This window comes from Sinocyclocheilus grahami, unplaced genomic scaffold, assembly GCF_001515645.1.
Source record: "Sinocyclocheilus grahami isolate Dianchi unplaced genomic scaffold, SAMN03320097.WGS_v1.1 scaffold358.1, whole genome shotgun sequence".
NCBI classification, from domain to species: Eukaryota; Metazoa; Chordata; class Actinopteri; order Cypriniformes; family Cyprinidae; genus Sinocyclocheilus; species Sinocyclocheilus grahami.
In genome coordinates this window covers 1,978,334-1,991,662 of record NW_015505537.1, presented here as the reverse complement: position 1 = coordinate 1,991,662, position 13,329 = coordinate 1,978,334, and the positions used below count along the sequence as shown (strand labels likewise).

At 41.9% G+C, this 13,329-nt stretch overlaps 1 protein-coding gene across 2 annotated transcripts in view; it reads left to right on the top strand.

The window, feature by feature from the left end:
* Positions 1–13,329, top strand: part of LOC107548962 (neprilysin-like) — a 47,583-nt gene that overhangs the window by 20,783 nt on the left and 13,471 nt on the right. For both annotated transcript variants that reach the window (XM_016229843.1, XM_016229844.1), the window contains 5 exons: positions 776–856; positions 1,673–1,768; positions 1,874–1,992; positions 2,274–2,339; positions 3,176–3,310. In XM_016229843.1, the coding sequence (XP_016085329.1) occupies positions 776–856; positions 1,673–1,768; positions 1,874–1,992; positions 2,274–2,339; positions 3,176–3,310 (497 nt within the window). The remainder of the gene's footprint in view (positions 1–775; positions 857–1,672; positions 1,769–1,873; positions 1,993–2,273; positions 2,340–3,175; positions 3,311–13,329) is intronic.

Genomic DNA, 13,329 nt, shown 5'->3' with positions numbered 1-13,329 from the left:
AGGATTTATAATTTGTGTTGGCTTACAATTATGGCTTACAAAAACAAAGAATATAAAAACATTTTATTGCTGGTTAAAGTACTGTTTGGTCTAACTAATGACTAAATCTGTGGTGTATTTAGTCAGTAGTCTGGAAAATTTACTAAATAGTTGTGAGAATTCCACAAGATAGGGAGTTGACTAAATATTAAATATCCCTATAATTGAATCAGCTGCTAAAACAAAGTAGCGGGCACAGTATAGACACTACAGCTCTATAGGATGGTCAATGATACAAGTGTTTCAAGACTTTCTGAAACAAGTATTATATCTGTAATTTAGCTTACATATAATGTAAGAGAAAAAAAGCAAGTAATCTGCACATGTTAGATGGATGGAGAAAAAGAGTGACTGAGATGAAGTGACAGAGTTTTGAAGCTGTAGGGGTTCGTGCCACATGGCCACCAGGCGGTCTCTAATCCAGTCACTCACACATGATCTGTGCCCTTTCACAGGAAACACTGGAACCCAAGCACTAATTAAAACAAAATCTGAACACCAGTACTGCAAACAGGATATAAGAGATTTAAAGCAACAGCTGGGCTACTTACTGAAGGAGAGGTAGACAGGAGGAAAGTAGTCACAGAAGCATAATGTATGAGGTTTTCATTTAGGAGTTTTTTTTTTAGCTACTCTCTATGATGGTGATGCAAAACGGACATTTGAAATCCATCTCCAAGACAGTCTGTTATAATGTCCAACAAATGCAATGATACTTTATATTATTTTACTGTAGGAGTGCTGGAGAGAGAAGAGAGTGGAAGCAGTAGCTCACTGACCAAAGCCAAAGTTCTCTACAGGTCCTGCACTAATGAGAGTGAGTATTGATTGATTGAAGACTTAGGGCAATATAGCTCAGGGTTAAAGGGATAGTTCACCCAAAATTTTTTATTCTGTCATTAATTACTCACCCTCATGTCGTTCTAAACCCGTACGACCTCCGTTCATCTTTGGAACACAAATTAAGATATTTTTGATGCATTCTGAGAGCTCTCTGACCCTCTCATAGACAGCAATGTAATTAACAAGATCAACGTCCAGAAACGTATCAAGGAGATCGGTAAAATAATCCATGTGACATTATGGCCGCATCACACACTATCTACCGCTGTTTACGTCATTTACGCTTTGATCTGAATGTAAACAACGTATCCGTGTAGTGTGGCTGACACCGAATAGCATACGCTGTTTGCGTTCAGTGGATACTCTCCAAAATGGCGCTAGGGTAACGCGGAGGAGATGAATTGTTGAATTAAGTCGTTATTTTAGTTTTCTTTGTGTAAAAAAAGTATTCTCATAGCTTCGTAAAACTACGGTTGAACCTCTGATGTCACATGGATTATTTTACCAATCTCCTTGCTACGTTTCTGGACGTTGACGTCCAAAAATCTGGCCAATTTTTGGGTGAACTATCCCTTTAATATTATACAGTATCTTCATGAATTGTCAGAAAGATTCGGTTATGACTCTGTCCATGGAAGATGTCTTTAACAAATCATTATGCAGTTCTTCAAATGAGCTGCCAAACATGAGATTCATAAGAGATTCTCAACAAACAAATTCAAATTTCAACAACTTCAGGGTTCACTGGATGCTTAAATAATGTTGCATTACTTCAATATTTTCCTGACAGGCCTCATTGAACAGAGAGGTGGGACGCCTCTGCTTGCAGTGCTGCCAGATGTCTTTGAGTGGCCTATAGCAACAGATGATTGGGACACCAGCTATGGTAGGAGAAGATTTCTCAGTAGGTTTTTATGCATGTGCCCAGTTACCTCATAGGTACTTTATATCCCAATTTCTCCTCTCCTCTATCCTCTCCTCTCCTCTACAGGAATGAATTGGAGAGCAGAAGATGCCATAGCTAAACTGAATGAGAAATATGGAAAGCAAGTCCTAATTAGCTTTTTTATTGGTACAGATGACAGAGACTCCAATGTGCACATCATTCATGTAGGTGTGCGCAACAACAGACTACCTCTTTTCTCTTTTGCATACAAACACAAATGCATGTTTGCTTTAGTTGAAAACACTTCTCCACAAAAAAGGGCCTTTTAAGTTGCAAAATCGCATAATTGCTTTAAACAAACAGTATCCTTGTTTATTGCTTTGTGAGGTTTGAGTAATTGGAGTAATTGATACAGTTTTATTGGGGTGGCACTACATGTGTATGCGTTGAGTTTTCTATTAAGAAAGAAAGGCTGATTGTCTCTTGGTTTTATTCTCTGTGCCAGTTTGACCATTCAAGTCTTGGCCTCTCCTCAAGAGACTACTATGTGTGCACGGGACCATATGAGGAGGTAATAATAGCCTGTTAAACAGGAACAGGTGGATTTTGTCAAACTTATCCTCATGCTTTTATCTCCCTCTATCTTTTTTTTCCCTTCACCTCTCTTCTCCCTGCTAAAAAGATGAGCTTAGACCATAATGAATTTTCATGTTGGTTCAGGCTAGTCTAAGCAATGGACAAGAAGGGTCTCTAGCTGTCTGTCTTTCTCTACAACATTTTCTTTCTCACATTATTTATCCAATAAAAAGTCAATATTTATGAAATTGACCAAATTTAGGCGTTACAGATAAAACAACCCACCTTGGATTTGCCCGAGACCACACAAGCTAGAAGTGAAAGATAAGCCCAGTCCATCTCCTAAAAGATCCAACAGACTACTCAATTAAAATAAGATAATCAATTTGCATATAATTTCTTTTGCAACGTTACTCTTGGACTGGAGTGTTCAGACTCAGTGGACACAAACTGTTAGTTATCATCAACTGATCGTTATTCATGTCAGACATATAAGTGCTCTCTGCCTTTATTACGTTCCAGGCCTGGATAATTTAATACAAAAAGGCAATAAAGAAAGTTAGAAAGGGACAAACAGATTGAAAATACTTGGACCAAGATCTTGTCTTTTGTTTGCAGTTTGAACTTATGATTATGCAACTTTTTGCAGTAAAGCAGAGAATGAGAGGAAATAAGGAATTAGCTTGAATAATTTCTCACAGAGTGCCCAAATATTTCCTAAATGACTGGGAAGCTAGAATCTGGCTGTTATCGTAAATTAATGAAGAAAATATGCATGCTAACAGGTATTGAATTTAGCACTCATGTGTTTTCAATGTGTGTTTTTCTCAGGCCTGTGTGACATATGAGAACTTCATGACTGACTTGGCAAAGCTTATCCGAACAGACCGGGGTCTGGAGGTCAATGACACTAATATCAGGCAAGAGGTTGCCCGGGTGATGATGATGGAAAAGGAAATTGCTAATGTAAGCATGGAAAAGTCCTAAATTAAAACAATAACCACTCTGATAAAATCTACTGGTGTCTTATAAGACCTGAGACACTGTAGCAATCAACACCTTTCAACCTATTGGAAAGGTTAATAGTAACTGCAGCATTTGAATGTCACCAGATGTTCAGTAATGCATGTTGGAACTACTTAATGTTTCTGTTTTAGTGAATATTAAGGTATGTTGTGCAATTTACGGTCATCAACTTTCTTTGTCAACTCAGGATTTGTTCCTGAGTTTGTGGAGCACGTGCACATGAATGTGTGACATCACTGGTGAACAAATTTAAATCATATAAAATAATTCTAATTGATTATCATTAAAGCCAGACAATTTTGTTGTTAATTTTAAATTTGTTATTTATTAATTTTTTTACTATATAGTGACCTTTTAATTTGGAGAAAGAGACATTGGGGGAGTGACTTTTTGCATAAACCTTCCTAAAGAGTTGCCTAGACCAAGGGAATGACTATCTACTTAAACCCTGCAGGGGAGATAGCACTGTCTAAGCCAGGGCTCAGGGAGAGCGCTCCTTAAAAACCCTAGGAAGGGGAGCAGTCACATAGCTATCCACAGATAGCTATATACCTAGGAAGGGCCTACAGGACCAAAAACTAAAACCCCTGGTAAACCTACCAGTGAAGCTGCCCAGACCACAGAGAGTGGGCTATCTACTTATGACTCTAGCAAGGGAGATACTTAAAACCCCAAGAAGGGGGAGCAGTCCCTAAGCTAGCACATTGATATCCTCAGATAGCCATGCACCTAAGAATGACTCCCTTAACGAGAGGAAGCCCTGTTCAGAAGTATCACCAGGGATACATAAGTGGAGTAGGGCCCAAAGAGAACCAGGATAACGTATCTGAGGGTTGTCCCCCCTAAAAATATGATTAAAAACCATGCTGTGCATTGTAAATAACAATGTTTTATACTTTAATCAATTGTAAAAGTAAAACCGCACAAACGAGGCAACAATGTGTTTTAAGTTTAGAAACATTTTGAGTCTCCCCCTCCCTTGCCTCAGTCCTTTGGTCCAAATGCCTGCTTTCATCTTTTACATCACCTACACACACACAAGTCTGGTGAGAGAGAACAAAGCCAATAGTTGAGGAAGTCCAGTAAATAAGGCTGTCAAGGCTAATTTCTTCACTTAAACATCGGATGACGTGATTAGTTTCTCTTTAATACAGATGATGCCAATGTATTTTTCGATAAATCCGCAATGTTAGCAATAATAACATTACCTGCTTGAGGGAAATGGTTGCCAGGTTTTCATAAAACCTGCCCAATTGCTACTCAAAACTAACCGCGTTTCGAGGGGTCCCCCAGTAAAAATTGCATTCTAGGGGCTAAAATACACGTTCTTGGGGTCGCTTCAACCCGCGGACATGAAAAACAACCCGCAGGAACAGTGATAAAGTAGCCCAATTCCACGGGAAAACCGCGGACTTGGCAACACTGTGACGGATACAACGGACACGAGCGCTGTCACAGCGCGACCACAACAGATTGGATTTGTCTAATTTGGCACGGTCTCCCTGCTGCACTAACAGTAGTAAACCATTCCTTGGTGTATACATCATAGGCGTGGGAAGTGGGGGTGCTGCAGCATATTATTTTACCCCTGTTTTTTTCTGTGGGCAACTGTTTAAGTGTTGGGAATAAATAAAAAAAATCGTTGGCAAAGGCTATTACACTAACTCCATCCACCAACGTGAGATTGGGCTAGTCAACATTACAAAAGACTGTCACTATTCATTAGCTCCAGCGGCGCAGATGGTAAAATCTTATGAGGCTGCCCAGACCACATGAGTGGGCTATCTACTTACAACACTAGCAGGGGAGATAGCGCTATACAGGCGAGGGCTCAGGGAGACCGCTACTTAAGACCCTAGGAAGGGGAGCAGTCACTGAGCTAGCACACAGATATCCTCAGATATCTATGTGTGTAGGAAGGGCTACCAGAGGTGGAACCGACTGAAACTACCCAGACCACAGAGAGTGGGCTGTCTACTTATGACCCAGAGAGGGGAGACAGCACTGTCTAGGTAAGGGCTCAAGGAGACCGCTACTTAAAAACCCTAGGCAGGGGAGCAATCACTGAACTAGCACGTGGCTATCCTCAGATAGCTAGGCTCTAGGAAAGGGGACCACTACAACTACCATGGCAATGGCTGAAATATAACCACCCTTAGGTAGTTATACTAAGGAGGTCCCCAATCTGTGTCAGTCCCACAGTTGGCTATCTTTTCGTTCACCAATATATTGACCAGAGGCTCACAATAGGAAGATCCAGACCATAGTAATGATTTGCTAAGGAGCGAACACATAAACACCATAGTCCAGATCAAAGCCTGATACAAGCAACGGCCATAACACTAGGTGGCTGGACACCGCTATCCTCAAATAGCATTTCCCTCAGATAAGGCTGAAGTTCGCCCAGGCCATGAAGTGGACCATCTACCTAAAACCCAAACAGGGGAGACAGTGCAGTCTAGGCAAGGGCTCAAGGAGACCACTACTTAAAAGACCCCACAAGGGGGAGCAGTCTCTGCGCTTACCTGAGACAGTTTGTACCCAAGGGGAACTAAACCTAGTTCTAAACGCCTGGCTAGAACATAGCTGTCCTCAGACTGCTATATTCCAAAGCAAAACAGCCTGAACTGGAGCATAATCATCCGCAGATAGCTACACTCTGAGCAGAGAGTGTTTACTTATCACCCGGCTAAACACATGAAGCAACATTCACCATAACCAATCTAGACTACTGAAGCACCTTGGGAGAGAAAGCTAACAGCTTCATTCCACAGAGCATTCAGTATAACCATGCCCAACGAGGTTCTCCACACACAATAACATGCATATTAGAGAGGCACGGCTGAGTTGAATATAGCTCCGCCCACAATCTCACACGCCCTGAGCTAAAAACGACTCTGTGCTCACACTTCATCGTTATAGCAATGCGAGCAATATCCACGGCATCAGGCAACCTGATAGTCGAGGGTATGCGGACACCTCAGATCAAAGCAATCACCGCAAGCTGAGATAAACTGAGCCACGGCAACGGCACGAGACGCGAGCACTTTGCCCAGCATCCCTTGGGAATAGGAACAAACGCGAGCTGAGCACATTAAAGTGATTCATCACAAAGAGCGCGTGGTCGCCGTTTTAGACAAAGACGAAAGGTTAGAATGTCCTCAAGTTAGAATCCCAACACGGAGGCACATATTCCTCAAAGCGCTGCTCGACTCACCATGATGATATTTCACACACGTTCAACAGACAGACGGCTCTGAAGACAACAAAAGTTGGTGATGTATTCAGCAGGTGCCCCTTTTTTACTTTCGGGTACTATGACATCATGGGCCACGTGGACCAATAGTACCAGTCACGCAGACAGCGTTCCCCAAAGTGTCCACCAAGACGCAGCGTTGAGTTCCCTAGAAGGGGAACCACGTTCATGGTACCCAGGGTTGGGGAGTAACGGAATACATGTAACGGCGTTACGTAATCAGGATACTAGAAAACTAGTAAAATACTAGAACAATCTAGTAACTGTAATCCATTACAGTTACATCGAAAAACAAAGTATTCAGATTATAGTTACATTTTGTAAAAAGTGAGAATACTATCAGGATTACATTTGTTTAATTTAAAATTAAGTAAATGAGTATTTTGACATAATGCTATATTTAGCGCTGCTTCATCATAGTACCTGGTAGAGCCCTGCGCGGGCCTCAAATATAGTCAAACTGTCTATTGTAATATACCTGCACACACAATTGTCAATTTATATATTTTTATTCCTTATTTACTTTTTTACTATTTTTATTTTTATTATCTGTGTTTCTTGTTCTGTCACTCTCATTCTTTTACACTGTGGAAGCTTCTGTCACGAAAACAAATTCCTTGTATGTGTAAACATACCTGGCAATAAAGCTCATTCTGATTCTGATTCTGATAAAGAAATAAAAAAAAACAATAATAAAAAAAAACTGTAATACTAAACTGTATTTTATATAAATATACGGGCTGTAATTAGATGGTGAAACAAGACACGATTTTTAGTAGTTTCAAATAGTTTTTACTATAGTTTTTATTAAAATTATTTAGATATGCAACTTGAAGTAATCAGATTACATTACTTTTATATTGTGGTACTTGGATTACGTTACTGAATAATTTTGTAATGAAGTAATTTGTAACTGTAATGGAACACATTTCAAAAGTAACCCTCCCAACCCTGATGGTACCTAAAACCCAGGACTGGTGCAAACTAAACTGAAACTTGGCTAGCCAGCTAATCTGGCTTCATGGTGCAGGCCCCAGGTGTTGGTTGTTTGCACTAAGCTGATAGATCGTTATGACATCAAAGTACCGAGAGTGCTATAGAGAGCAAAGCAAACGGCTCCATGCTTTCGAATCGCTCTTGCGGTACTTTAATGTCATACAGTGATCAATTAGCGCAAGATCAAGTGGAATGTCTGGTCACCTTAGCATCTTTTCTCTTTGAATTTAAATCTAGATTTATTCACACTGGCCCCTGAAAACCTCTGTGAACACACTTGGCTGAAAAAGTGCTCTACATTTACAGTTAATTTAGGTTTGATTTACATTTTATTTGATATTTATTGTTATCTTAATATTTAATTGTATGCACATGTATTATTTTTAACATTTATATTTGCATTGTTCACTACATGGCCTAAGGTATGTGGATATCTCTTTCTGATTAAGGGTATTTAATTAATGACAACAGGAATTAGGAATTACGACATAAGAGCACATTAAATATAACGAGCAATAAACATGACAAGCACAATAAATATAACAAGGCAGAAGTGTTGAATGTGGTAGAAATGTGAAATTGTAGGAATGTAAGAAATGTTAGAAGTGTAAGAATAAAGTGCTTGTGCACAATTGAGGTGGCTCAGAGCAGATATTATGTTAAAATATGTGCATTTGTACAGAATGTCTTTAGTGCACATTGGGTGAGTTGAGTGTGGATGTATGTAAACTGACCGTTGTGCAAAAGTGTCTATAGTGCACAGCTAAGTGAAAGTGCAGAGTGCAGATGCATGCGAATGTCCATTGGTGTGTTTTTCTTCCCCCTGTAGACATGGGGTAGGAAGGCAGTTTATGATGGGAGTAGGATGCTGGGTGGTATCAGCTTATTCAGGATTCTGACAGCCTGGGGGGAAAAGCTGTTATAGAACCTTGCCGTGCGGGTCCTGATGCTGCGTAGTCTTCTGCCTGATGGCAGAGGGTCAAACAGATGGTTGGAGGGATGAGATGAAACTTTCACATTGGCGGAGGCTCTTCATACACAGCATGCCTGATAGATGTCCTGGATCGAGGTGAGGGAGACCCCTATGATCCTCTCAGCTGTCCTCACTATGCACTGGAGGGTTCTTTCGGTCTGCTGTTTTGCAGTTTCCGAACCACACAGTGATGCAGCTGGCCAGGATGCTCTCCACAGTTCCTCTGTAGAAGGTGGTGAGAATGGATGGTGGGAGGCTGGCTCTCTTCAGCTTCCGCAGGAAGTGAAGACGTTGTTGCGCCTTCTCAGTGGAGTTGGTGTTGATGGACCATCAGAGATGTGCACACCAAGAAACTTGATGCACCTGATTCTCTCTACAACAGAGCCACTGATGAACAGGGGAGGATGATCAGTTGAACATCTCTGGAAATCCACAACGATCTCTTTTGTCTTGTCCACATTGAGAGGCAGATTGTTGCTGTAGCACCAGCTCACCAGTTGTTCCACCTCCTCTCTGTATGGTGTTTCGTTATCGTTGCTGATGAGGCCCACTACTGTCGTGTCATCAGCAAACTTGACAACGAGGTTGGATTCTGACTTGGCTGTGCAATCGTGGGTGAGCAGCGAGAACAGCAGTGGACTGAGAACACAGATTTGAGGGGCACCTGTGCTTAATGTGATGGTGCCTGATGTTCTGCCACCCATCCGCACTGACTGTGGTTTCTCTGTCAGGAAGTCTAGAATCCAGTTGCAGAGTGGCGTGTTGAGACCCAGTAGAGAGAGATTACTCCCTAGTTACTGTGGAATGATTGTATTGAATGCTGAGCTAAAGTCAATGAACAGAATTCTGACATATAAGTATTTTGTGTCCATATGTGATAAGAAGGAGTGCAGTGTGTAGGAGATAGCATCATCTGTAGAGCAGTTGGGGTGGTATGCAAATTGTAGAGGGTCTAGTGAAGAGGGCAAAGTGGAGTGGATGTGTTTTTTGACCAGTCGTTCAAAGCACTTAATTGTGATGGGAGTCAGTGCTACAGGGCGATAATCATTGAGACATGTCACCGTTGACTTCTTAGGCACCGGGATGATGGTGATCTTTTTGAAGCATGCAAGGACCACACCCTGGCTCAGGGAGATGTTGAAGATGTCAGTGAAGACCTCTGCCAGCTGGTCAGCACAGTCCCTGAGCACTCTTCCTGGAATGTTGTCTGGGCCTGCAGCTTTCCATGGATTGACTCTGGATAACATCCTCCTTACGTCAGCTGAAGCCAGACAGAGCACCTGCTCCTCAGGAGTGGGCATGGATTTAAGTGCCTGTGTGTCATTCAGAGCTTCAAACCATGCATAGAACTCATTCAACAAGTCAGGGAGGTGGGTGTCACTGTTGTTGGCATGTGGTGTGATTTTGTAATCTGTTAGGGCCTGGATGCCATGCCACATGCATCTGGCGTCCTTAGTATCACAGAAGTGGTTGTTAATTTTCTGTGCATACTGGCATTTTGCTTTCCTGATGGCCTTGGAAAGCTGAGCTCTTGCTGACCTGAGAGGCCCTTCCTCCCCAAGTTTGAAGGCAGCATCCCTCTGTCTGAGCAGGGCATGGACCTCAGCTGTTAGCCACGGCTTCTGGTTGGCACGCATAATTATGGATTTTTCAACAGAGACATCCTCAATGCACTTCTCTATGTACCCATAGTTTGTATATTCTTCCAAACAGACATGCTGGTCATAGGTGGCAGCTTCCCTGAACATGTTCCAGTCCGTCTTGTAAGGCTGAAGTGGCTCCTTCTGTCCAGACTTTGATGGTCCTGCTTACTGGCCTGGTGCGTTTCAGCAGTGGCCTGTATGCTGGGAAGAGCAGCACGCAGAGGTGGTCTGATAGTCCCATGTGGGGGCGGGGGATGGCTTTGTGTGAGTCACGGACATCTGTGTAACATAAATCCAGCATATTGTCTCATCTTGTGGCAAAGTTGACATGCTGGTGAAACTTTGGTGCAACATTTTTCAAGTTTGCATGGTTGAAATCCCCGGGAATAATGAAAAAGCTGTCTGGGTGGGCTGTTTGTTGCTCACTGATGGCGTCGTGAAGCTCGCGCATCGCCTCGTTAGCACTGAGAGGGATGTACACTGCTATTATGATAATAGCTGTAAATTCCCGTGGTAGATAAAATGGCCGGCATTTCACCACCAAAAACTCTATCTGTGGCGAGCAGTGGGTAGCGATTGCCGAGGTATTAACACACCAGTCATTGTTTATATAAACACAGAGTCTGCCACCTCTGCTCTTAGCGGAGATCTCAGTGATCCTATCCGCACGGAACGATGTTAGCCCCTGTAGCTGGATGGCTGTGTCGGGGATGTTGCTCTGCAGCCATGTTTCCGTAAAGATAAACACACAGCAGTTCTTTGTTTCAGACTGGGTGGTCATTCGGTGTCTGAGGTGATTCATTTTATTATCCAGAGAGCATACATTGGCCAGTAGTACTGATGGGAGAGCTGGTCGGCTATGATTAGCTTTCAGCCTCCAGCAGACACCCTGCTTGTTTGCCTCGCTTACGGTTTCTCTCGCACCACTTGCGGTGCCTCCGCCCCCGGATAGCTGGATCACGCGACACCGTGGTGAGCTTTTGTCCGCTTGGTGATCCTAGGCCACGTAGTAATTCTCTCCGGTATATTTTTTATATATTTTTTAGCTAAATCTGGAAAATACTTGGAAGTTACTTGAAACTTTATAGTACATTCATTGGCCAAGAAACAGTATGTTTCTTTGTTTTACCCATATAATGTGTTTGTGCTCCACACTGAAACTGTTTGCTCAAGTGGCTGCACAGCTTAACTTTGATAAATATCTCTGCCATGATTTCCCCAATGCTCCTGGTGATGTTTTTACCTTTTATGATAGTGAGGTCATTCCTGTTTAGTTCACACAGTATGGGTTAGCAGTTTATGATTACAGTATGAAGCCGGTTTCAGTTTTTACCCAGGTAAGTTCACGTTTAGTTTGAGCAAACTCTGAGTTTTCGGGCTTAAGAAGGTGGGTTGGTTTTTAGCGGTTTCGTCACCATGGTAACTTACGCTACATGGCTACCCTGCTCCGGAGCAGGTTTTATTCTGGGTTAGAGATCGCAAACCTGAACTGGACCAATCAGCTGTGAGCAAAGTGACACATATCTGATGCACTGAAGCCACTCCCCCGTATCTCTTGCTCCAAATTAAAGCAGTTTACAGTCAAATAATTTTAGAGACAAAATTGCCTGACTTTTGCAGCTACTTATTTATTATATTTACATTATATTAATTGTAATTGTTTATAATTCATATAATATATTCATATATTTTCGTTTTGCTGCCAAACATTTGTTGCAGCAGAAGTGTTTATTCCTGCCTTGTAAATGCATTTAAATTTATTACATTTTTAATAACGACTCTTAATCTTCAGTAGAAAAGTGAATTGCACTGACTCTCGCGAGAAGTGAATCTAAATGACGCCTTGCTGATGCTCTCCATAGGTTCCCTGTGATTGGATGTTTGCTGCACGTGTCACATGTTCAGGTGCATGCGCTCCAGAGTTAATCACAAACTCTGGTTGAAACTCTGAGTTGGGAGAGAAGGTTTATATCGAGCTTTGTAAGCCCAGTGAACCTGATCTTAACCAGGTTGGCTTTATCGGGTTTTGTCAACTCAAAACTGACTCTGCAACTCTGAGTTTGTTCATCTCACTTCGTGCTACAGGCCACTGGTAATTTGTGTTGGAGCTCGAGTCAGACCCACACAGCTTTCGAGACCTTTCTCTTGACAATAAATGCTCATACTCAGTAAAAATCTGCATTTGTGCATTTGGGGTCTGGTTTAGAGCAGTGGTTCTCAAACCTGTCCTGGAGTACCCACAACCCTGCACATTTTGTATGTCTCCCTCATCTATCACACCTGATTCAACTCATCAGCTCATTAGTGGAGAATGCAAGACCTGGGCTGCGTTCATTATTGCTGATCACTGTTGTTGTGCTATGATATTGTAATATTTACCATTAAATAATCAGAGGGGTATAGAAAAGTTTATGAAAATGTCACTCCATAATACAATAGCAAAATATATAAATATGTACTGTATTTTTATGTTACATTAATCAGTATTTAGCACACCTTCCTAAGGAAAGGATATGAATCAGAAGACATTGCAATTACTAAATGATATTTAGACAGACTTAAAAAATAAGTTCCAGATCTATACTTGTGCCCTTATTATTTCAGTTATTTTGCCTTTAATGTAAATAAACATGTGCAAACAATATACTTGCTCTTGTGAATTTTATTTGGATGTTAATTACATTGTGCGAGCTGTCTCTTTAATACCGCGTGGTTTATATACATGTTGCTGCTGATTGGGCTGACATGTCTGACACACCCACCAAACAAGAGAAAACGCATCTCAAACGCCGTTGCACACCGTTTCCAGGAAACATGTCGTTCAAACCGGAAACCGTAGCACACCGGTTTGGGCTTGAACTTGCCCCTGGGCTGCATCCGAAAACTCTAAAATGCTGCCTTCGGAGGCAGCATTCTAAGGCAGGAAGGCATCAAGGCATGTCCAAATCCAAATTCTGCTTCACTTCCTGTCTACCTAGGTACCTTCTTCTGATCGAATTTTGAAGGCAGCATAGATGTATAGGGTGACCAAACAGACGTGTCCTGGCCAGGATTTCTATATTGCCTAAAATATCTAGGTTTTGGCTTTATT